We start from the raw sequence: 26,538 nt of genomic DNA on the forward strand, positions 1-26,538 counted from the left end.
CTCCTCCATAATACTGAGATTCTGCAGATCACAAACATTTGGACATCAAAATGATGCCTAATGCATTCCTAATTTCAAAATATATTTGCTTAGCTCAAGTACCATTAAACACCAACAATCAGCCTAAAAAAAAGACTCAGAAGATAAGAAGCAATTGAATGATATAGAATGAAGCTAGTTTCCACCAGAGACATAAAGTCACATGGTCATACAACATGAAAACAGACCCTTTGGTCCAACTGTTCCATACTGAACATAATCGCAAACTAAACCAGTCCCACCTGACTGCTCCTGACCCATATCCCTCCAAACCTTTCCTATTCATGTACTGATTTAACACATAATCTATTCCATTAGGAGTCTATTCATTTACTGAATCATTTGAAGAAAAGAACAGAGAAACAAAATGTGTCCCTTTAAACATTCGATTTTATTAAGGGAATTTACTTCTTTGGTCACTGGCCACAATCCAACTTCAAATCCAACACCTGAAATTCCTTTGCAAAGAACAATTTGTCCATTTTTAAATTTACTTGCTGACTGTCAGATGAGACAGTAAACACTGCAACTTAAGGCACTTATTGAAAGAAAAGTGGGTTAGATGTCACCATAAAGACTTCATCCCCACTTGTCTGAAAATAAATTGTAAGATGCTACTTTTGAGCAACTGTAGTTTAATTTCTGCCTTAATGACATAAAATTAGCAGAATAACTCCAGAGTGTGGTTCTAAGCTGAAGTCTAAGGAGAACGCTGTGATTCCTCTCAGACTCGACAATACAGGAATATTGATTGTTCTCTGGCTGATGCCTTGGAGTCAAGGTTAATGCAACAACTTCCTACTCATCTGTGTTTGATGGACATTTTCTGAGCACTCAGAATATCCTGAAACCTCCAACACGAATGGCACATCAAACTGCCTGAAACTCAAATAATGACAGCTTGGGTGATAGTTATATCCAAAGGGATCCCTCAGTGAGGCAGTCACCCAGAGAAAGTTGGGTCAGGAAGGAAGGGGGGATGGCCCATTCGGCATGGATGTGCAGGTTCATGAAAGGAGGCTGTTAGCTGTTAGCTATCAGACCTGCCACAAGAGAGGGTTCACTTTCATTTAGTGTAACACACAGGAGTAATGGAAAGGAGGTTTTCCGCTAATGGTTGGCATTGAAAATTCAGGTCAGAGCAAAGACATGAGCTGAGCCCTGAAATGCATCTGGTTCCTGCAATGGCCCTGCATACTGCACACATTCACTGGTTAGCACTGTAGTTATGAACAGAGGTATAAAGAAAAGAGGGCTCTCTAAAATATGAAAGCTGCTTTTACAGTCAGGTAGTGTAAAAACAGTCTTGTTCTGCTGGCTTCAAATCAAAGTACTCTCCCTGACATCTGTACATGGTGACCACCCAATACTTTGCAGCCAATATCCTAATTTGCACCAAGCCCCATATTCACTGGCTCACACAAGCTCCTGGTTCAGCTGTTTTTCAAATTCTCACCCTGATCTTCAAACCCCTGTCCTTGAATCTTACTGTGTGGCTCATTGCTCAATCTTACTGAGCAATGCTTATGCAGCAGCTTGCATTTACCATGATAAAGATTACATATAAATTTAAGTTGTTGTTCAAGATGCACTAATCTGAGATATGCCAGCCAGAATACTGTACAGTAGTGTGAAGCTGTATTTGATGAGATTTTGTCAGGCGCTTTGCCGCCAACACCCAGTGTGTGACTTTCCCATTACTGAAAGCAGCCCTGTAATAAAGAGCAGGGCAGATGTCCAAGAGTGTGGTGCTGGAAAAGCACAGCAGGTCAGGCAGCATCGGAGAAGCAGGAGAGTCGACATTTCGAGCATAAGCTCTTCATCAGGAATGTCGATGTTTCAAGCATGAGCTCACCTGCTCCTTGGATGTTGCCTGACCGGCGGTGCTTTGTCAGCACCACACACTTCGAGTCTGATCTCCAGCATCTGCAGTCCTCACTTTCTCCACGGGACAGATGTGACAAAACACTGGTCTCCTCACCAGCCAGCCTTCCTGAATTTGCCAGATTCGGGGCCTTCAGCTCATGGTACAGAAGCATTGCAAAGCTTCCCTGCCCCTCAGAGCCACAAGAGCCCACTGTACAAACTGGGCTTCATTTAGCAATTGCCAGCTAAGTGCAAGTGAGGACAACATCTGATCACCATCAATCTCAGACAGCACACCTTAAGAAGATGCATATTTTATAGGTATAAACTTTAGTACATTTTTGAATGTGTGGACTTCGCCTTTAATTCTGAATTCATTACCGCCCAGGTTTTGTTTTCTCTCCGCTTTCCGTCAGTGCTTGCTGCACCATGACTCAGCAGTTTAAAGATGTTTGAACCCAATTTGTATTCCACAGCACCATCTACTGACAAGAACCCCAAGTATCATTCTCAGCATTTACTGTGATCACTGAACATGCACAACAGTTTTAATAATAAATTACTGTTGCCAAACATTCCACATTCACAGTTATCTGATATCTGTAACAGAGTTGTCCGAGACACAAATAGAATGAGGAGACAGCATGACTGACTTCACAAGTTGATCACTTAAGTGAGGTCTTTGCTGACAGAAACTAAGGGATGCTGGTGGCTGATTACCAGAAGGGCAGCATGATCTGAATGTAACTGAACTGCAGCACTATGACCTTGACATAACCTAGTGACTAAACCAATGTCTGTCTTTCTCTGAATTCAAATATATGCAACATATCATTTGAGACAATGGCCCTGATTTTAACTCAATCCTCTGGATTGACTGGGTTGACTGCCTCAAACACCCTTTAACCAATATTTTAAAGCCAGAGTGGGTTTACTTGGGCTTGTTCTGGCTGACTTTGGCATTGCATCTACCATCTTCTGTTATTACTTGTCCCAAATAGACAAAGTTATTGGCTCATTTTACCGTAACTACTGTTTTAGACTTTTTAATGTTCATATGAACATAATTGAAGTGAATGGTGTGACATTGGAACAAGCCAATAACTTTCGTCTATTTAGAATAAATGATAACAGAAATTGGCAGAGATACTGCCGAATTTAAAGTAGGGATAGCATTATCCAGAAATTATTTTGTGAGGACAAATTTTGTGCTAACAAACTAAAACGCTCAACCTTGTGATAAAGAAAAGCTTCATTTTATGCTACATGATATCCATTTTCCTGCATTCCTCAGAAACCTGGACAATTACCAAGGGGCTGTGGAAGAAACTTAATGCTAAGAATGCTGAATGTCCTCATGGGAAATAGAAATTGACTGTAAATTTTGTAGCCATGAACTTGTGTGGTAAGAATCTGGCTGTAGTGCCTCTGAGTCGAGAGTGTGGTGCTGGAAAAGCACAGCAGGTCAGGCAGCATCTGAGGAGCAGGAGTTTCAACGCTTTGGGCAAAAGCCCTTCATCAGGAATGAGGCTGTGGCCCGAGGAGGTAGTGAGATGAATGGGAGGGGGGCTGGGGCTGGAGGGAGGTAGCTGAGAGTGTGATAGGTAAATGAAGGTGGGGGTAATGGTGATAGGTTGGTAGGGGAGATTGAATCGGATAGACGAGAAGGAAGATGGATAGGTGGGACAGGTCATGAGGGTGGTGCCGAGTTGGAAGGTTGAATCTGGGATAAGGTGGGGGGAGGGGAAATGAGAAAACTGGTGAAATCCACATTGATGCCCTGGAGTCGGAGGGTCCCGAGGTGGAAGATGAGGCATTCTTCGTCCAGGCATCAGGTGGTGAGGGAGTGGCGATGGAGGAGGCCCAGGACCTGCTTGTCCTTGGTGGAGTGGGAGGGGAAGTTGAAGTGTTCGGCTACAGGGCAGTGTGGTCGGTTGGTGCAGTTGTCTCAGAGATGTTCTCTGAAGCAGTCTGTAAGTAGGCGCCCTTTCTCCCCCAGTGTAGAGGAGACCGCATCGGGAGTAACAGATACAGAAAATGACATGTGTGGAAGCGCAGGTAAAACTCATTGGAACCAATTCTGGAAAACGTCCCTGTTCTCTTAAGAAACTGAACTCAGAGCAATCACCAGAAGCTTGGAATAAATTTCAACACAGTCAAAGTTTTGAGCAATAGCCTAAGGTTATCTTAGGCCTATACATTATAATGGATACTACAGACATGTAGATCCAGAGCTGTTCCCGACACAACAAGGGTAATGCACAGAATCACATTATTACAATGCAGAAGAAAGCTATTCAGCACACTATGTACGCACCATCTCTCTGAATGAGCTTCATGACTTAGAGTCATCCTTACACTTTTGATCCATAATCCTATACATTACTTATAATTAAATAATCATCTTCAAAGTCCTTCTGAAAGATTCAATTGAACCTATCTCCATGTCACAACTGGGCAGTGCATTCCAGACCAGAACCACATTTGTTTTCACATATATGATGATGTGGTCACTTTAAAGAGGTTATTTGGCCCTTGGTTTGTTTTTGAAGAGAGATCATCATGGCAGAGATGCTGCAGGGCCTAGTTTAACAATGCAAAGGGAGTGGCCAGTTCTCCCAGTTCTGGATTTTTCTAGTTTGCTTTTAGCTGTAGCAGTCACAAGGTATGAGAGTCCGTTGTTGTGGTTCTGTTCGCCGAGCTGGAAGTTTTTGCTGCAAACGTTTCGTTCCCTGGCTAGGGAACATCATCAGTGCGGTGGGAGCCTCGTGTGAAGCGCTGCTTTGATGTTTCTTCCGGTATTTATATTGGTTTGTTCTTGCCGCTTCCGGGTGTCAGTTTCAGCTGCAGTGATTTGTATCTGGGGTCCAGGTCGGTGTGTCTGTTGATGGATGTTCTTGCCATTTCCGGGTGTCAGTTTCAGTTGTAGTGGTTTGTATATGGTGTCCAGGTCAATGTGTCTATTGACCTGGACACCATATACAAACCACTACAACTGAAACTGACACCCGGAAACGGCAAGAACATCCATCAACAGACACACCGACCTGGACCCCAGATACAAATCACTGCAGCTGAAACTGACACCCGGAAGCGGCAAGAACAAACCAATATAAATACCGGAAGAAACATCAAAGCAGCGCTTCACACGAGGCTCCCACCGCACTGATGATGTTCCCTAGCCAGGGAACGAAACGTTTGCAGCAAAAACTTCCAGCTCGGCGAACAGAACCACAACAATGGATACCCGAGCTACAAATCTTCAATCAGATTTTATATGAGAGTCCAGGGGAGTTCTAAGCTTCAGTAAAGAATTTCTCTGACTTTTTTCTGAAATCTCTCTTTGGATGTTGTTCCCTTCTGCCTGTTAGAATCTGTGTTTGAATATGCCTTTATGGGATGTTTGGAACAGTTAGTTAGCAATAGTTACTGTATCAGGTTGGTTAAGTTTTCTAATAGTTAAGTGATTTTAAATCCTGCTTTCTTTTGTTTGTGTTTTAAATGTAGTAAATAAATTCTGCTTTGCTGAAAGCGGAGTGATTTGACATGTTGCATCATACCTGGAACATTCACTCACATCTGCCTTTAAAGTAAGAAAATGTTAGTGTCTAGGCTACTTCTTAAAATATTTTATGGGGTTCTGGCCTGGTCCATAACAAAAACATTAACTTATTTTGCAAATCACCTTAAATCCTTGTTCTCGAACAATTCTGAGAGAGAACAGTTTCTCCATATCTACTCTGTCACATTTGAAAACTTTAACCTCCTCTTCCCTCCAAAGAAAAAGGTCCCAACTTCTCAAATCTATCCTCATGATTCATCTTTCTTCTAAATCTTTTCTGCACATTCTCTAATGCATTCACAAGCTTCTTTTAGACTGGTGCCCAGAACTATACACCATACTCGAACTGAGATCCAACTGGTTATAGAGTCATAGAGTCGTACAGCACTGAAACAGACCCTTTGGTCCAACCATACCAAAGATAATCCCAAACAAAACTCATCCCACCTGCCTGCTCCTGGCTCATTTCTCTCTATACCTTTCCTATTTCTGTATTTACCAAATGTTATTTAAATGTTGTAATTGTGCCCACATGCATCACTTCCTCAGGATGTTCATTCCACTCTCTGTGTAAAATATTTGCCCCTCATGTCTTTTTTAAATCTCTCTCCTCTCACCTTAGAAATATGCCCCCAATCTTGAAATTCCCTATCCTAGGGAAAAGACAACTGCCATTAATCCATTCTATACCCCTCATGATTTTATAAACTTCAACAAGGCCACCTCTCAATCTCCTATGCTTCAGTGAAAAATGTCCCAGCTCTCTTTATGATTCAAACCCTCCATACCCAGCTACATTCTGGTAAGTCTCTTCTAAACCCATTCCAGTTTAATATCCTTCCTATAGCTGGGTGACCAGAACTGGCCTGTCCTTTGCAAGTTCATCATAATCTCCTTGCTCTATGCTCCTACTAATGAAGCCTAGGATACTGTTCACTTCATTGACTGCTATCTCTACCTGTCTGGCCACATTTAATAACTTTAATGGCACATTTGACCAGAAGTATCACCTCACACCTTACAACATTGAACATCATCCGTAAGCTACCTACTCATTCCCACCGGTTTTTTAATATCCTTGTGAAGTTCTCAAATCTCATCCTTACTACAGCCCTTCTAAGTTTTCTATCAAATGCAAAGTTTGAAATTGCCCCTGCACATTAAGGTCTAGGTTATTTACGTATATAAGAATAGCGGGGGAGCTAGTACTGACCCCTAGAGGCAAAAACAGAACACGGCAGAGAAACTCAGCAGATCTTGTAGCATCTGTGGAGAGAGAAACAGAATTAATACGTCGAGTCCAAAGATGGCTTCTCATTCCAATGCTGCTGAGTTTCCCCAGCACTTCGTTTCCGGTTTCCAGCATCCACAGTATTTTACATTTATCGGACTCCTGAGAAACTCAACTACAAACTTTCTTCAGCCCAATAAGTATCCATTACCCATTATTCACTGTTTCTTATCAGTCAGCAAATTTTGTACCCACGTGTCCTCTTTATTCCACGTGTTATATCATTTTTCACAAGTCTGTTTTGTGATACAGAATGAAACAACTTTTGGAAGCACAGGTACACAACACCAACAGCGCTAACATCATTAACCCTCTCTGTTACCTCCTCACAGAACTCCAGCATGACCTGAGGGGTAATTGTTTTACACAGAGACTGGTTCATGCGTGGAATGAACTTCCAGAGGAAGAGGCAGATGCAGGTACAGTTACAATGTTTAAAATATATTTAGATAGGTAAATGAATAAGAAATGTTTGGAGGGATATGGGCCAAGTGCAGGCAGGAGGGACTAGTTTAGTTTGGGATTATGGTCAGCATGGACTGATCGGACCGAAGGCTCTGCTTCTCTGATATGACTCTACATTCATTAAACCTGCTTTCTCCTTAAGAAATACTTGCTGGCTCTCCCAATCAGATTTATGGTCTGTCCCTGTGATTATTAATTCTAACTCAAATTATTGCTTCTGAAAGTTTCCCAATACCAAAGCGACACTGTGTCAGTAATTTCTGGGCTCATCCTTACAACCCTTTGTGAACAAGAGGGTAAATATCCTGGAAGGGTAATTCAGCATTTATAAAGTGGAGAATTATTTTCTGCAAAAGTATTTTTATTGAAAACCAAAAATATTGATGTTTTTCCTAATTGAATCACAATGTTACCAAAGCAAAGAAACTAAATTATCGAGGCATTTAGTGTCGCCCTTTGAATTGCTGAGCAGAATTGGAGTGCAGCATTAATATTCCCCTTCAGTAAGCGAAGCATCGATTTTGCACAGTCACCAGCAGCTCTCCTTATATAAGGCAGTGGGCGACTGAGGTGTAGCTGTACTCTGGCGCTGTCCAACTGCTGAAAGATGAATTCGAGCAGGCAGTCTGTGAGCAGCTCTCCTTTTAGGAGAGTGTACTCAATCTCCTCTCGGAGATCGAGTCGGAATCTGGGCTCTCAGATCCCAACATTCAGCTCCCAGGTGTGGCCCAGAGACACTTCCCACAGACAGGGAGGTCTGGCGGCGAGCCGAGAGTCCAGGCTGCGGGGAAATGTTGGGATCGGCCTCGGATATGACCAAGTGCTGGGCGCCAATGAGAAGGAGCTGCTGCAGGGGCTGAATGACCGCTTCGCCAGCTTCATCGACAAGGTCCGTCAGCTGGAACACAGCAACAAGGCTCTGGAGGCAGAGATCACCGAGTTAAGGGCAAGCCAAACCTCCCAGTCTGACCTCGCTCATGTCTATGAGCCAGAAATGACCGAGCTCCGGAACCTCATCCAGGAAAGTGAGAGGCAGAAGCTGGGTTTCCACTTGGACCGGGATCACCTGGAGGAAGATCTCCGCCGGTTGCAGAGGAAATACGAGGAAGAGAGACAGGTCCGACAAGAGGCTGAAGCCACTCTCCAGGCTCTGAAGAAAGACACAGAGAGTGTGCTCCTGACTAAACTGGAGCTGGAGAAGAAAGCCCAGGCGCTGGCGGATGAGATCGAGTTCCTGAAGAGCAACCACGAGGAAGAGGTGGCCGATCTCTTCTCTCAGATCCAAGCCTCCCAGGTCGGGCTGGAGATGAAGGATTTCCTGAAGCCGGACCTGACTGGGGCCCTGAGAGAGATCCGGGCGCAGCTGCAGGGCTACGCCAGTGTCAACCTGCAGCAGGCGGAGCAGTGGTTCACAGCGAGAGTCGCCAAGCTCAATGATGCAGCAGCCAGCAACAGGGAGACTCTGCAGAAGACCCGGCAGGAGATCAGTGAGTACAACCGCCAGCTCCAGTCCAAGAACCTGCAGCTGGAGACAGTCAGAGGGAGGAAGGAGTCTTTGGAGAAACAGCTGGATGAGGTTGGAAGCAGACACCGCGCTGAATTAATGCGGTACCAGGTGAGGGTGCCATAGGAAGCTAATGGACTCTGTCCCACTGCCTCCATTATTTAGTTATAATGTGTGTGTATAATTTGTTGTTTGTTTTCCAGGACACCGTTCAACAATTAGAGAACGAGCTGAGACACACCAAACAGGAGATGGCTCATCAACTCCGGGAGTATCAAGATCTGCTCAACGTCAAACTGGCCCTAGATGTGGAGATCACCTCCTACAGGTGAGTTCACCGGGGTGGCTGGTGTTGTGGCTAACACTTCAAAAGCATTCGATTGCGGTCATCAAGCCCGTGCCGCTTAAAGATTTCTTTTTAAACATTTAGACAATACTAATTGATGTAATCAAGTTCACGTGACTCTTCTAATGACATCGAGCTGATTAAACATTGTAGAAGTGTTTGAAATTAATGAAAGATTTAACAGAGTCCCGACCAATAGAGAGTCAGATTGCTAGATGTTGCTAAGCAGAATTTGTGAACTGAAAACTTTAAATTTTCCTTTCAGTTATTCCCCAGATCAATGTTGAAGAGAGTAATCTCCTTCCAAAAGAGTGTTAATTTATCATTAATAATTCCAAAGAAGGAAGTGTTTATGTCTTACTGTTCACATCCCTGGGGCATTTTCACAGCCAACAGGACAAGTTAGAACATATACATAGAACAGAGTTCATTACAGCGCAGTACAGGCCCTTCGGCCCTCAATGCTGCGCCGACCTGTCATACCAATCTGAAGCCCACCTAACCTACACTATTCCATGTATGTCCATACACTTGTCCAATGAGAACTTAAATGTCCTTCAAGTTGGCGAATTTACTACCGTTGTAGGCAAAGCATTCCATACCCTTACTACTCTCTGAGTAAAGAAACTACCTCTGACATCTGTCCTATACCTATCCTCCTCAATTTAAAGCTATGCCCCCTTGTGCTTGCCATCACCATACTTGGAAAAAGGCTCTCCCTGTCCACCCTATCTAACCCTCTGATTATCTTATATGTCTCTATTGAGTCTCCTCTCAACCTTCTTCTTTCTAATGAAAACAACCTCAAGTCCCTCAGCCTTTCCTCATAAGACCTTCCTTCCATACCAGGCAACATCCTAGTAAATCTCCTCTGCACCCTTTCCAAAGCTTCCACATTCTTCTTATAATGTGGTGACCAGAACTATACACAATACTCCAAGTGCAGCCGCACCAGAGTTTTGTACAGCTGCAACATAACCTCATGGTTCCGGAACTCGATCCCTCTATTAATAAAAGCTAAAACACTGTACCTTCTTAACAACCCTGTCAACCTGGATGGCAACTTTCAAGGATCTGTGTACATGGACACCGAGATCTCTCTGCTCATCCACACTACCAAGAATCTTACCATTAGCCCAGTATTTTGCATTCCGGTTACTCTGACCAAAGTGAATCACCTCACACTTGTCCGCATTAAACTCCATTTGCCACCTCTCAGCCCAGCTCTGCAGCTTATCTATGTCTCTCTGTAACCTACAACATCCTTCATCACTATCCACAACTTAATGTATTATGGTTGTCACTGCTGTAATGTTGCTTGCCTGTATGAGTGCAAGTTTAACAACACTCAAGAAGTGTGACATCATCACAGGACAAAGCAGCCTGCTTGACTGACACCACATCCACAGACATTCACTCCTTCTATAACTGCCTCATCTACAAACTGCACTGCAGAAATTCACCAAGGTTCTGTACACAGCATCTTCCACACCCATGCCCACTGCCATCTAGCAGGACAAGGGCAGCGGATACATGAAAATGCTACTACCTGCAAGTTCCCCTCCAAGCAACTCACCACCCTGACTTGGAGATGTATCATAGTTCTTTCAATATCACTGGGTCAAAATCCTGGGATTCTTTCCCATTGGTATTATGGGTCTACCTACAAAGAAAGGACAACAGTGATTCAAGAAGACAGCTTGCCACCACCTTCCCAGGGGCAACTAGTGACAGGGAATAAATGCTGACCCACATTCCATGGATTAATTTTTAAAAAGGCAGTTAACCTATGCATAGCAATATCCAATTAATGTCAATGATACAAATAATGAAAACATCAGTTAGATGAGGAATAGATATTACCCAGGACACCTCTGGCTGTGAAATGGTTAAAGCCCCAATCTTTCTAAAATAGCTGCATGGTTACCTTTTTACTTTATTTGAACAGTTCCAATGTATCACAGTAACACACCAGCAAACAATCAGGTCGCGATCATATATTTTATCTGCCTTACCAATAAAAACCTATTTGCATTTGTTCTGGTGCAGTGCTGTGCTGCTGCAGTCATCCTGCAGTGGGCAGGCACATCCAGCAATACACCAGACTGGTATGGGCAATGACTCCTTCCTTTTTTGCTAATTTCATTGAAACAGGAGTAGGTCATTCAGGAGCAGTCAATTACATCATGGCTGTTCTATATTCTAATCCCATCCATCTGCCTTTGATCAAGAATTCCTTAATAATCTTGCCTCTTTATCTCAGTTTCGCACTTTCATTTGACCTTCAAGCCTCTTTGTAGAAGAAAGTTCTGGACCCACATGAACTTTGCACACCCACATGAAAGAAGCCTTTGTTATTTCTAGATTAACATATTTAGGGTCTGAAAATTGGCCTGAAATGCTGACCTTCTGTTCTCTTCACAGATACTGCTATGATGGACTATTTTTTGATTCAAGTTTCTGATTACCAATATCTGCAACACTTTATAGTTGAGAATTTAATTTTCCATTAGCCATTTTAGTAGTAGCCACTAATATCCATACATAAGTTTTCACAGTGAAAAGTCAGCTGACTATACCAATTGTCAGGACAAAACAGACACTATAATTGGCCCAAGCATGTCTGCATGAGGTTATATCTCCTACTTTCCAGAATCAAGGGAATTTCAAAACATTGACGCCAATGCTTCTACTAGCCAATGAGCAACCTCTTTTAAGATGAAATCCATCCGGACCCCAAGAGTTGTCAGCCTACAATTCCATCAGTTGCTCAGCACTACCTCTCTCATGTCTGTAATTTCACTAAGTTCCTCTCTCCTTTCCATAGAGGAAAAAGTGAGGACTGCAGATGCTGGCGATCAGAGCTGAAAATGTGTTGCTGGAAAAGCGCAGCAGGTCAGGCAGCATCCAAGGAACAGGAATCCTGATGAAGGGCTTATGCCCGAAATGTCGAATTTCCTGTTCCTTGGATGCTGCCTGACCTGCTGCGCTTTTCCAGCAACACATTTTCAGCTCTCTCCTTTCCATATTCAAGTTCAAACCTGAGCTTTAAGCAGGGTATTCCAGTTGGGCTTCTCACATCCATCACTTCTCTACTGGAAAACACTTGTACTTTATGGAGACATTGCATGAATACAAATGGGAGAACTATCCATGATTCTGCTACAATTACCATCTAGCATCCTACATGAACAGCAATCAGATTGTCTGAGATATAGAAGGACCTTTAGCATCTGTGAATCCCATGGAAATCACAACATGACAAAAGAAGTTTATGGAGGCCTAGTTCTGCATTGCACCTTAAATGATGATAGTGTATCATTCCCAGTTACTTCAAAACATTTGCCTGCAAAATTTATATCCACTGCTGTTTCAGTAGACAATGTCTAAAGACAAGTGGAATCCAAAATAACAGCATTTTTTGTTGCAGAGCATTTAAACGGTAATGATTGGATCTAAACGCTTGCAACTGTATGAAGAGAATCTCCAATACAACTATTGTGATGAATCCCATCTCACACACTTGCCTTTTTGATTTTTTTTAAGGGGAAACACAGAAAACTACTGACCCTGTCACCCCACCTCCCTTCAGTACAGTCTGTCCAAACTTTCCCCATAAGAAAACCCACTCATTCCAGGTATCAATCCTCCAAAGCAATTACATCCTTCTTTAAATAAGAAAACCAAACATGTACACTGTATTCTAAATATGGTCTCACCAATCCCCTAGCAGAAACTAAAGCAAAACATTCTTTCTTTTTATGTTCAATTCCTCTTGTAATACAGGATAGCATCCTATTACCTTTCTTGAGTACATGATGTGCTTGCAAGTTAATGGTTTGTGACTCATACTAGAAAACCTAAATCCTTCTGCAGTGGTTTTCCATTTAAGTAACATTCTACATTTTTAACCTTCTTGTTAATTTGAACACCTTCACATTTTCGCACATTGTACTCCATCTGTCAGATTGGTGCACACTCATTCAACCTCTCCATATCTGTGACTTCTTTATGTCTTTCTCATTACATACATTCTTACATATCTTCATATCATTTGCAAATTTAATGACAATGCTTTGGATTCCCGCATCTAAATCAATGATGTAAATTATAACAAGTTGAGGCCTCAGTACAGACCCTGGTGGGATTCATTGTCACATCTTGCCAATCAGATAAAAGTGCATTTATGCATACCAGCTGTTTTCTGGCAGCTAGCCAATCTTCTGTCCACACTAATATGTTACTCTCTATGCCAGGAGCGTTCATTCCTCGCAATAGCCTTTCACGTGATATCTTATCAAGTGTCATCCAGATATCCATGTATTTCAGGCTTCCCTTTATCCACAGCACATGTTACTCCTTGAAAGAACTCCAATAGATTGGTTAAATATGATTATCCTTTGCTGAAACCATGTTGATTCTTCCCAATTAACTTGTGTTTTTCTAAATGCACAATCATAATCTCTTTAATAATCAAGTCTAACTCACTCTGCTCAGTAGACATCAAGCTAACTGGCTGATAATTTCCTGTTTCCTGCCTCCCTTTTGAATTGAGAGGTTATTTGTCCAACTTTCTGGTCCAATGAACCTTTCCTGAATCAAGAGAATTTCAGAACATTAACACCAACACTTCTACTACCCAATGAGCAAACTCTTTTTAGAGCCAGGAATGAAATCCATCCAGACCCAGAGAGTTGTCAGCCCACAATTCCATCAGTTGCTCAGCATCAATTCTCTCATGTCTGTAATTTTGCTAAGTTCCTCTCTCCCTTGCATAGACAAATTTAAATCTATTACTGGAATGATTTTATATCCTCTATAGTGAAGACCAAAGTATTTATTCATTTCATCTGCCTTTTTTAAATTCACTCATGGGATGTAGGAAGTGCTGGCTGGGCCAGCATTTATTGCCCGTCCCTAATTGACCTTGAGAAGGCGGTGGTAAGTTGTCTTCTTGAACTGCTGCAGTCCATGTACTGTAAGTAGACCCACAATGCCATTTGGGAGAGAATTCCAAAATTTCGACCTAGTGACAGTGAAGGAATCAAGTCAGGGTGATGAGTGTCTTGGAGGGGAGTTTGCAGGTCATGGTATTCCCATATATGTGCTGCTGTTTCCAGATGAAAATTGGCATGGGCTTGGAAGGTGCATCTATGACTCTTGGGTGAATTTTGGAAATGCATCATGTAGATAGTACACAACATGCACTGCAGAAATTTGCCAAAGATCCTTAGGCAGCACCTTCCAAAATGAGATTGCCTTATTATATACTAATAACTCTCCATTCTCACTCAATGGAGGACTAACACTTACTTTACTTACTCTGTTTCTTTGAAAATATCTGTAGTAACCTTTGCTATCCATTTTTTACATTCCTAGCTAGCTTCCTTACATATACTAATTCTTCCTGCTGATTAACTTTTCAGTCATTTTCTGCTATTCTTTAGATTCGGACAAATCATCTGACCTGCCATTCATCTTTGTGCAGTAATATGTTTTTATCTTGAGTTCACAGCTTTCACTAATGACTTTAGCTAATAATAGATCGTAAGTCCTACCTTTAGACTTTTTCCTTTATTAGTAGGATACACTTATTGAGTATTTTGAAATATCCCCTTACATGTCTGTCTCTGCATCTTCATTGATCTATTTCTTAGCCTAGTATGCTAACTCACTTCAGCTAGCTCACTTTCCACATACATGCCTTTATTTAGATTTGAAAAATTAGCCCTGGACCCAGTCATCTTCCTGGATCTAAAATTGAACAAGCCAGTGTGTAAGACATTGGAGAAGAACAACCTTGATGCAATGAAGGAACGGATCAGGGTACTGGCAACAGTGAAAGAGATCTAGGCAAGAAAACAAACAGTTCCCTTAAAAGGAAATATCTTTTTCATTGATTTGATCTCAGCTCAGCAATGAACACAACCGCATCTTGGATTAGACCTCTGAATCAAAGGATCAATATGTAGCGCACATATCTGACTGGAGCAAGTAAAGTTACTTCCAGTGCAGTTAGGCCACAGGAAATATCAATGGATTCCACTGACGCATTTAGTAAATGCTGGAAACAATGAGAACAGACGCTGAAAATATAATGCACTCTTGAAATAAGACAATAATTGGATCATTGAAATGAAAGATAGGTCATAATTGTTACTTGGGTATTGAGAAATCTTCGGATCAGTTGGAATAAAATTCTCTCACTCAACTGGTATCTTGAGAAAGTGGTGCAAAAGGGATAAACACATTTGATGAGGGTGAAATTGATCACCAGTGACAATGAGTATTGGGCTGGTAAGGAATCAGCAGCCTTTTAAACACCGAAGCAGTTTTTCCAAAGTATTACCAGGACTTTAGTGAACAGAGAAGTGATATTGGGATTAGAAAAGTGAGTCCAAAAAAAGTTTGAACTCTTATTCTATGCACCTCAGTGGAAAGAATAGATGTGATGAGTAAATTAGTTGTTAATTTGCTACACATCCATTTTGTCCTCTGAATAAAGACCAGTTTCATTTTTTTTTGTCTTCCCTAATCAATAATTTCAATAGCATCCAATGTAATACATTTATATTATCTTACTTTGCAACACTTGTAGAAATTCATTTAGAAATAATTTTGTTAATCTTACTTTAAAGAAATGTCTATTTGGGAAATTTATCTTGGCTTTTAATCATTTTTTAATGAAATGACAGATAAAATTTGCTTCTTTTATAGTATCTATTGTTCTCTGTTTCCGTGGGACAATCTTAAAATTGAGACTAATCATACTTTTCTTTGTTAAGGAAACTCTTGGAAGGTGAGGAGGCAAGATTTGGTTCAGATACTGATCACTTCAGTCTGTTATCCTCGACATGCAAGGAACCTCAAAGTATGACACAATTGTTTCATGTCTCAACTAAGACAAAGGCTACCCCTGAGTTCAGGTTTGTAGAAGAGATTGTAAGTGAGACGGCAAAGGAAATTGACCTGGCAGAGCTTGAAGATGCTTATATGAAAATGAAACCTGGCCAACTCTACGATGAAGGATTTGAGGAAAATAAATCAACGACAGAAGAGGAGGAAGAAGAAAGTGAAGAGGGGTTATCAGCTCCAGACATAGGTGTGGGAAGAACCACTGATACAAAAGACAAGGCAGGAGAACTATCAAAAGGACTTAAAGAAACGTCAACCACTGAAGCAAACGATGGAGAGAAAGGGGTTGAGGCCAAAGAAGGAGAAGAAGGTACTGAAGCCAAAAAGAAGGAAGAAGTAAAGGATGTTGTTCAGGCAAAAGAAAAATCCAGTGAAGGAGAGACTGTTCAGGCAAAAGCGGAAGCTGTGAAAGGAGCAGCTGCTATAGCCGAAGAGGAAGACATTGGGGAGCAAGGTGTTGGATCAAAACCAAGTGAAATGGAAGGAAAAGCTGGTGAGACAAAGGAAGAGGCTGCGGAGGAAAGAACCATGAAGGCTGGTGGTAATAAAGAAACACAACTTCAGGAACAGACAAAAGGCCAAAAAGCTTTGAAGACAAAAGAAAAAGAAAGTAAGAAAGATGATGAAAAGGAAAGCAAAGAAAATAAAAAATGAATTACATTCTTTAAGAGAAAGATATTTAAAGAATTTCTGTAAATGAAGGAAGAAAATGAAACCAATCATCCAGTCCACTGATCCAAAAAAACTCTGAAGTCATTATGAATGGTTTGATCATAAATTGAATGAAATAAATTGAAACTGAAGGAAAATTCAAACAGCCTTCCTGGCAAATAATGTTGAAAGTCTGATGTAATGATGGTGACAAAAGAAAACAAGACACAATGGCAATGCATGGTGAAAAACAAAGAAAAAATACAAAATGGCCATTACCATAAGACCAGGCAGAGACAAAATGATAAATGAATGAGAATGCTTAATAATGTTGAGATGACAAGCTGTAGCCAGTTGTCTACATATCTTGTCATCAGCATGGGAATGGGTTCAGACCCTCAAAATGAACCAAGCCTGAGACTAGAGTGAGTGACTGCTGGCCAATCTACTCCATTGGTCAGAGGAGTGTGTTAAAATCTGCTCTAAGCTATGTAAATGTGTGGCAATACAGTAAAGGTAATCAGACTACTAAGTAGGTAATTCAGTAATTGTATTCCAGATGCAAAGTCAATAATCTAATTTCTTGTTCACAATTAAAATCACTGTTAAAAGGAAATCTGTTCAGCTCCCAATTATTTTAAATTGTTCCAAGTTATTTACTCTGAAGACTTTGAAATATATCAAATTGTGTCACACAATAAGCTATCCCCGTAGCTTTTTAAGGCAATTATTTTCATGTAGTAAACAAGAGATTCTAATGAATCCTCTATCATCACAAGCAAGCAAGTGACTCATTATCTGATGTTCAACCACAAGAGTCATCACAGCCCTGCCCATATCTATGTTCATCCAACATGCACAATCCACCACATCTCAACAATATCTTCCCATCCTTCTCCAGAGACACAAAGGATAATTCAGGGTCTAAATGATTTGGATTTGCTTCCTGATGCTGGAATTGTGAATAGTCCCACTAACCACTGGCAGCCTAACTCTCTCTGACCTCAATATACTTATCATTCTCTATTTCAGATTGGGTTGAACATAGACCATTATCATGTTCTCTAATCATTCAACCAAATCTAAAGCTTTGTTGGGCTCGAAGAAACTTTCAATAAATTCTGTGAGTAGCAGCTGATGCGTTATTCCTATATATTCTGTTAAATATCCATGAAAGCGTTCCATTTGTCTCCAGTATGGACCGTTCAAACTAAATGTCCTGCTCTTTAGGTATGAGATATGACACACACACACACACACACACACACACACACACACACACACACACACACACACACCAAAGTGAAGGTAACAGAATGGGAGCAACTCCGAGAAACACCATAAAAAACTCCAAGAAACTCCCAGTTATGTTTCCTGGTGGAGCAAGGAGTCACCTAGTATTTTGTCTGAGTCAGTAAGTGCTATGACAGTGAGTGAACAGCCCGGAGAAGCACTATTCCCCTCCATAAACTGGATGTGTGTCCCTGAGCAGACAGTGTATTTGCTGCAGCATTACAATGAGAGTTATTATTGTGCCAAGGTGCGGTGGTGAAGCACAGAAGTGCGCTGCAAGTGGATAAGAGATGTGTCACAAGAACACTTAGAGGTTGGCACTTGTTAAGATGCCAATGTTCATATATATGGGGCTTAAGTGTCCTGTGCCCATGGAGCATTCCTGGAGATGTTGGTGCCTGGTGACCAAAATGGAAGCCCTTTAGAGCAAGGAGCTGAAATCACCAGGTGCCTGTTCCGATTGCCTTGTTAAGAATTCTAGACGTTGAGCTTGATCAGTGCAGTCGGTAAAAAAGGAAACTGAATATTAATGAACCAAGTTGTGATGTTAATGCAGCATTTATCAAGCGACAATCCCCCTTGATGGGCAGCTTATTACTGCTAAGTGAGAAGCTCACAGCCTTTCGGCAGATGTATAGAAGGATGCAATGTGTTACTGCTAACATTGAGATAAGCTTCACTGGACTTCGAGGGGTTATTTTTCTTGGAGCATTAGAGGCTGAGGGGCAGCCTTTTTGAGGTTTATAAAATCATGAGAGTCATGGATAGGGTGAATAGCCAAAGTCTTTTTCCCAGGATAGGAGAGTCCAGAACCAGAGGGCATAGGTTTAAGATGAGAGGGGAAAGATTTAAAAGGGACCTAAGGGGCAACTTTTTCATGCAGAGAGTGGTGCGTATATGGAATGAGCTGCTCAAAGGAGGTGGTGGGCTGGTACAATTAAAATATTTCAAAGGCATCTGGATGAATAGGAAGGGTTTAGATTAATTTCCCTACAGTATAGAATAGGCCCTTCAGTTCAACAATTCCACACTGACCCTCTAAAGAATAACCCACCCAGATCCATTCCCCTACATATACCGCTGACTAATGCACCTAACCTACACATCCTTGAACACCATGGGTACTTTAGCATGGCCAATTCACCTGACCTGCACATCTTTGGCTTTTGGAGGAAGCTCACACAAACACAGGGAGAATGTGCACACTCCACACAGACAGTCACCCGAGGCTGGAATCAAACCCAGGTCACTGGTGCTGTGAGGCAGCAGTGCTGACCACTGAGCCACCGGGTTACCCTAAAGGGATATCGGCCAAATGCTGGCAAATGGGACTAGATTAATGTAGGATATCTGGTCAGCATGGACAAGTTGGACTGAAGAGTCTGTTTCCATGCTGCACATCTCTATGACCCTATGACTCTAAATCTCATATCACTCAGATCCCTATTGGATTGAACCTATAGATTCCACCTTACTTCTGCTATGGATGGATGCAATGTGAAATTCCCTTAGCAAATGTCATAGTTTCACCAACATCTGTCTTTAATGGGTCCACATCGCCCCTTCCCCACCTTCTGTTAATTTACTATTAATAAAAATATGAACTTTGCTCTTCAATCTTTTTCAATTTTCCACTTTGCATTTGTCAGTGCTTTCCTTTGGTGCTTTGTGTTTGATTTCTCCAGTTTACTGGATTCTGACAAACAATAATTGCTGGAGAAGTCAGCAGGTCTGGCTGCATCTGTGGAGAGTTTCAAGTCCAGTGACCCTTCTTAGGAACTCTTGTATCTCCCCAGTTTTATAACACAAATGCCCTTTTGCAGATATTGTCATTTTATTGTTTTATGTGGAAGTTATTTTATAACAGTTAGACTCCTCATGACCCCATTTACAGTTTAGCCGATTCCAGGTTTTATGGTGCTTTCCAGGTCTGAAAGTTGACTTTGCAAAGACTTGTGCCTTTTGTTGGCATCAATGTCAAGTCATTTATTCAGTGACCTTAGCTTCAAGTAGACTGAATTATCAAACTGCAACACCATCTATTGGCTCAAACTGTCTTTAAATCAATCCTTAGAATCACTGAGGCACAATATCGTCTGTTAGCTATTTACAATGATGGATGAATAAGATTTCGAGTATATTCCATTCTGCAAATTTCTGATGTGGAATATTATATAATGCTGCAAGTGTGTCCCCTGGGCAGCCAAAGTTAAAGAGGATTTCTGATTTGATGTCTGGATCTAATCTGATGAAAATCTGGAAGTGATCCAGTTTCTTGAAACACTCCAAAATAGAAAATCGTTTTAATTTTATCATCGTCTCTCTATATTGTTGGCAGACGTCTTTCTGCCCTGTCTGAATTAGTCATGCAGATAAAACCCAAGAAGAGTCCCTTATCAAACAGTGACAGATACTAATGGAATAGGGTCTTCATTGGTTCCAGATTTCGAAAGACCTTTTCTGTGTATCAAATGTTAGCTGTATCACCATCATAGATGGTTTGCATTGTACAATTTTACATATTCATGTTTTTTTATGAGTGTTCTGCAATATTTTGTTCTAAACGCAATTTATGTTAATCAATGTGGCCTATTTGAGGAGTATTTTAACATTTCTGTGATCCCTGCTGACTCCCCGTATTAAAAAGCTTGCACTGACATTTAGTCACTAAAGCTCAGCATTCCTTTCACAATTAATGTGTTGCATTTTCCTGTTGTGTCATCTACGTTCCAGGACTGGGAATTCTGACAGGCATCCCATTTAAATTTATATCTAGATTTTCTTTTAAGGCACTGGACGCAGAATCTTTAAATAATTTTAAGACAGAGATAGATAGATTATTGATTATCAAGGCAATGAAAGGTTGTCAGGAAATGCAGGAATGTAGAGTTGAGGTTAAAATCCAATCAGCTTTGACCTTATTGAATGATGGAGCAGGCTCAGAGGGCCAAGAGACCTCCTCTCGTTCCTTGTTCGCATTTCCCCTTTGATTTCCCCTGCCCGTGTACATTCTGCTTGTATGCCAATGTCACGCCAATGTCATTATGATAATGGATGATAAAGGAGGTTTTCGATCCTACTTGGGACAGTGAGTTCAGCCAGCTAGGCTGGGTGAGAAGGAAAGCTTTGTGTGCAGTGAATGCTTAAAGGGGCAAAGGCTCATTTGTCTTTGAGGTTTCATTGCATACAGTGGCTTTTTGGAGCACTGTACTGTTACATGGGACAGTTAGCCTGACATAACTGTGGGTCTTCTGATCGGCCATCCTTAATAGGGCAGAGACTGCAGAAGCAGCAACGTAGGAGGCTGCCTCCCAGACGGTTGGGCCGCGGGGTCTATAGTGATTAAAACAAGGTCAGCTAGGTGGACCTCATAGAATCTGAGTTCCCTGATTGGGGCTGTTAACCTGGTCCAATCAGGGAGCCCTGGCTGACAGATATAAACAGGAGTGCCCCAGGTTCGATTCCAGCCTCAGGCGACTGTCTGTATGGAGTTTCCACATTCTCCCTGTATCTGCGTGGGTTTCCTCCGGGTGCTCTGGCTTCCTCACACAGTCCAAAAATGTGCAGGTCATGTGAATTGGCCATGCTAAATTGCCCATGTTGTTGGGTGCATTAGTCAGAGGGAAATGGGTCTGGGTGGGTTACTCTTCAGAGGGTCGGTGTGGAGTTATGAAAAAAAAAGGAAAAAGAAAAAAAAAGGAGTGTCAGGGGTTCTAGCAATGAGGAGAAAGTAAGGGCTGCAGATGCTGGAGAATCAGAGTTGAAAAGCGTAGCGCTGGAAAAGCGCAGTAGGTCAGGCAGTATCCGAGGAGCAGGAGACTCAATATTTTGGGCATAAGCTCTTAATCAGGAATGTTGGGGAATGGAAAGGGGGCTAAGAGATAAATAGAAGTGGGGTTGGGCTGGGGGGAAGGTGGCTGGGAAGGTGGTAGGTAAATGCAGGTGGGAGTGATGGTGATAGGTTGGAGTGGAGGGTGGAGGCGATAGGTGGGAAGGAAGATGGACAAGTGGGACAGTTCAAGAGGGCAGTGCTTAGTTGGAGGGTTGGATCTGAGATAAGGTGGGAGGAGGGGAGATGAGGAAACTGGTGAAATCAACATCGATGCCCTGTGGTTGGAGGGTCCCAAGGCAAAAGTTGAGGTATTTTTCCTCTAGGTGTTGGGTAGCTATGATTTGGCGGTGGAGGAGGCCCAGGACTTGCATGTTCTTGGCAGAGTGGGGCAGGAGTTGAAGTAGTCAGCCACAGGGTGGTGGGGCTGTTTGGTGCCTGTGTCCCAGAGATATTCTCTGAAACAATCTGCAAGTTGGCATCCTGTCTCCCCATTGTAGAGGAGACCACATTGTGAGCAGTGGACACAGCAGATTGGGTGTTTGAATGTGCAGGAAAATCTCTACTGGATGTGGAAGGATCCTGTGGTGCCTTGGAAGGAGGGAGGGGAGGTGTGGGCACAGGTTTTACACCTGTCAGAGATTCTGTTCACTCGCAGAGCTGCCTCTGAGGAAACTGGGCTGGTGTCAAGTTCTATGCATGTGTAAATCAAGGGTGACTTTAGTGATGGGATATCAGCCTCAGTGGGAGTTTTTCAAAGGTGCTTGGCTGGCCAAGTGGCATGGGCAAGCTTGGGAGTCCCACATATGCCAATGTTGGGATTTGGTCAGCCAGGAGTATTGGTAGCTTGGCAGTTATATTACTGCCCAGTAATTGAGAGAAATGGATTTAAAGAAAAATACTTCAAATCCCTCCAAAGCAGCTATTCAATCTAAATCCAATTGATTTGATAAATCTGGAATTAAATGAAATCAAAATAAAAGCTACCAATTTGTGAAGGTCTGCCAGATTGATAGTGTTTTGTTTTGGGAAAGAAATGTTATATCTTCACCTAGGCTGGTCCATATTTCACTGCAGACCACAGCAATGCAGTTAACTCTTAACTGCATTCTGAAGTGACCTAGAAAACTACTCAGGGAGGCAGCTCCCCATCACCTTCAAGGATAATTCATGGTGGGTAAAATGCAGTTTCCTCATCTGAGCAAATAATCAAATCAAATAATCTGTGCTGTTTTCTCAGTTGAGGGTTTCAAGAGTTTTCCCATCAGCACCATCCAATCCAGATTATGCATTCAGCCATTTTTCCAAATATATTCTCAAATGGTATATGTTCTCAAAAGGTACGTTAACATAAATGTTTTTAAATTATCTTTACAAGAAGATAATCTTCCATTACCCTGCTTGTGGATATTGTAATATGGAGATATATGGATTGATGTATGGCATACTTTGACAAGACAAAGTTGATGATAGAATTGTAGTACAGCTGAAAAGCAGGTTCTTTATCTACTAGAGAACCATGCAGGCTCTCCACGTGAGCAATTTAGTTTATCCTATTCCTTTCCCAATCACCCTGTAACTTTATTCCTTCTCTTTGCTTATTGCATTCCATTTTGTAACCATCATTGCATTAAAAAAAAGTTTTCTCCTTTGTTTTTGCCTGTTTTTCACTAAGTACGAGATCATTCATTATATTCTATATCTCCCTTTTTTCACCGGCAGTATGAAAGAAAGACCTTCCCAAATGTCACAATGGTGCTGGGTCTTTAACACAATGATTTCAAATGAATGCCCAGCTGATGAAAAAAGTAAGGCAGCATGTGGAGCTACTTCACAATGTCTCTGTTTGGATGGATAATGGAATCTTCTGTCAACAGTGGAGATCGTAAGGAAGGTGAGGATATTCAACAGAAAGACAGACAAAGCAGAGTGGCCCACTTGCATGTTGCAATATCGCTGCAGCTAAATGATAAGAACACAGAACGAGCGAGGTCTAGGTGGCACTTCTTTGATTTTCTCATCAGCTTGTTCAGAAATATTATTACACACCTCTCAAGCAGGTAGGACTTGAACCCAGGCCTCCTGCTCAGAGATAGCAGTATTACTACTGCATCACAACAGCCCTTAGGTAGGCATTGTGACTCAGCTATATTTGCCAATCAGTTTCATTGAAAGGCTGACCTGGAAGGCAGGCACCACTGAGATTGCTTTAAAAAGGAGGTTGATGGTGTGTACTGCCACAGGAGGTGAAAACACAGAAGTCAATAGATCAATGTTTTAACAAAACAGTTGACTGTAATCTTGCAGAAACATCACCAATATAATGAAATACCCAAATTTAATCTAGACAAAAGCAATTTCCCAAAGTTTCTATGTTTATATTCTATTATGTTCTTAAATTGATGTGTTAAGAAAAAATCTTAGTATAAAGTCATTTTTAGAAATTTTTACAGAAAGAAAATGGCCATTTAATCAAAAACAATTATTTAAGTGACTGCTTTGTGAAACTTATACTAATATAAATGCAAATTAACTGCTCCGCTTCTAATGTACCAGTTACATTGGTCTAGCAACAATAAAACTGTTGGCTTTAACACAACAGGAACCACAATCCATTTTTTTCTCAAATATGTGCAAAAAAAGTCCTAAGATTCTACAACTCAGTTATAACATTAACTTGCCCCATAGGTCATTTAATCACACACCACGGAAACACTTGCCTTCCCTCCAAAATGTAGATCTGTGACTGGACCCAGAATAACAATTAATGAAATTTGAGATTTCCCCTCTTTATTTTCTAGAACAGTTGTTACCAATACAAACCCCGAAGTCACATAGTCACAAAAAAGTATGGAAACAGACCATTTGGTCCAAATATTCCCTACTTGCGGAACAGTTGGCCTGGGTTCAAGTCTCAGTCTACCTTAGAGGAATGTATTAACCTCTCTGAACAGGTTGGTTAGACAATATCTAAGCCTTTTATGAACCTGTTCAGAGATGTTACTACACTCCTCTAAGGAATCATCACAAGTTAAAATCACTAAACAAATATCCTTTCCTTAGAATTTAGTATTGTCCCAATGTTTATTTCTGGCACCAATAATTTAACTTCTGAATAACAAAACAAACTGTCAGAAAGAATTTGGAGGTGCCGATGTAGGTTTGGGTTGGGCAGGGTTAAAAATCACACAACACAAGATTATAGTCCAACCAGTTTATTTGGAAGCACTAGCTATCAGAGCACCATTCCTTGAATGAGCAGTGCTCCAAAAGCTAGGCTTCCAAATAAACCTGTTGGACTATAACCTAGTCTTGTATGATGTTTGACCTTGTCAGGAATAATGTATATCACAAGGCCACACTGAGGTAATGCTTATTTCAGTCTGTGACGTAAGAAAATCAATTCAGTGGAATGTCTGTCCAAGGTTTAAGGACAACTCAGTGCACATTTTGTTTTCGCAACCACACTAAAGCCATTCTAATTGTTTTTAAAAACAGTGTATCTCTGTCCTCATCATTAGTTGTCACTGACCATTGATTATAGTGTGTGTGTGTGTGTGTGTGTGTGTGGCGGGGGGGGGGGGAGGTTGATGGTTTAATGGTAATATCGCTGGACTAGTAATATAGAACCCCCACACTAATATTCTGGGGAGCAAGTTACTGCAGATGCTGGAATCTGTCCTAAAAACAGAAAATGCTGGAAATCACAGCAGGCAGCATCCATGGAGAGAGAGAGTGAGAGAGAGAGAGAACATTTTGAGTCTAGATGACACTTCAGAGCTAACATGAAGTGAATATTCTGTACACATGTACTCAAATCCCACCCATAACAGCTAATAAGGTGATTTTTAAAATGAAAAATCTGGAATCCAGAGCTAGTCTAAGGGCAGATAGTCACTGTTGATTGTTGTAAAAACACCTCATCTGATTCACGAATGCATTTTAGAGAAGGAAGCCTCCCCTTCATTCTCAAGATCCACAGCAATACCATTGATTCTTAGGGATGGGTAATAAATGCTGGCCTAGCCAGAGATATCCACTTCAATTTTTAAAAAGCATCTAGAATTTACTTCAAATGTATAATGTTATAACATAGGCTATTTAAGGCACTTCACATCAGCATAAATAAAAAAGAATAGATGACAAAAGAAGAGATATTCATGAAGATTATGAGTACTTGGTTTTATAGAGCCTCTGAGAGAAATCTTTTGAAATGTTTAGGCAGACTATTCCTGTGCTTAGGCCCATCAGATTTGAAGGTATGGCCACCAATCGTGAAATGAAAAAAGTAGGACGTATCAGTAAAATGGATTGCAACGCCAAATTACTTAATTTAACCACAATTTGTGCTTTTTAAAAGAAAGGCATACAGGCGAGAAGATAGCTGATGTTGTAAATTCACTGATTGTCTAAAATCTCTTCCCAAAAAGTACACACCCAGAGGAAAGGATGATAACTCAGTGTCCAGCAGGTAGCCACATTGGCGGACGGCTATGAAACCCCAGAAAAGACCCTTCCCTAGTCACCCCCAACCAAATGGAAAAGATTGAGATGGAGAGAGTGATGGGAGACTGAGCACCTGAGTCTAAGACCAAGGAAAGAGAGGGATGCTGGGAGCCCTCCCCAGGATACAAATGATGGTGTTCAGATGAAAAGTGAAGCCAAGTAACTGTGTGTTTACACTGCTGAAAGGAAGGGCATGTGCTGCAAGCTTCAGGATAAGCCAGTGTGATTTATTGAAGCCCGTACAGTAGACAATGGGAGACATTCAGAGGGT

The 26,538-nt window shown here is 41.5% G+C and overlaps 1 protein-coding gene across 1 annotated transcript in view; it reads left to right on the plus strand.

Moving 5' to 3' along the window:
• The first annotated feature begins 7,830 nt into the window (after window positions 1-7,830).
• LOC132834957 (neurofilament medium polypeptide-like) overlaps window positions 7,831-26,538 on the plus strand; it is a 30,617-nt gene continuing 11,909 nt past the window's right edge. The window contains exons 1-3 of the mRNA XM_060854127.1: window positions 7,831-8,838; window positions 8,931-9,055; window positions 15,859-16,598. Coding sequence (XP_060710110.1) covers window positions 7,831-8,838; window positions 8,931-9,055; window positions 15,859-16,598 — 1,873 coding nt within the window. The remainder of the gene's footprint in view (window positions 8,839-8,930; window positions 9,056-15,858; window positions 16,599-26,538) is intronic.

Source organism: Hemiscyllium ocellatum, chromosome 43, assembly GCF_020745735.1.
Source record: "Hemiscyllium ocellatum isolate sHemOce1 chromosome 43, sHemOce1.pat.X.cur, whole genome shotgun sequence".
In the NCBI taxonomy this organism is placed as follows: Eukaryota; Metazoa; Chordata; class Chondrichthyes; order Orectolobiformes; family Hemiscylliidae; genus Hemiscyllium; species Hemiscyllium ocellatum.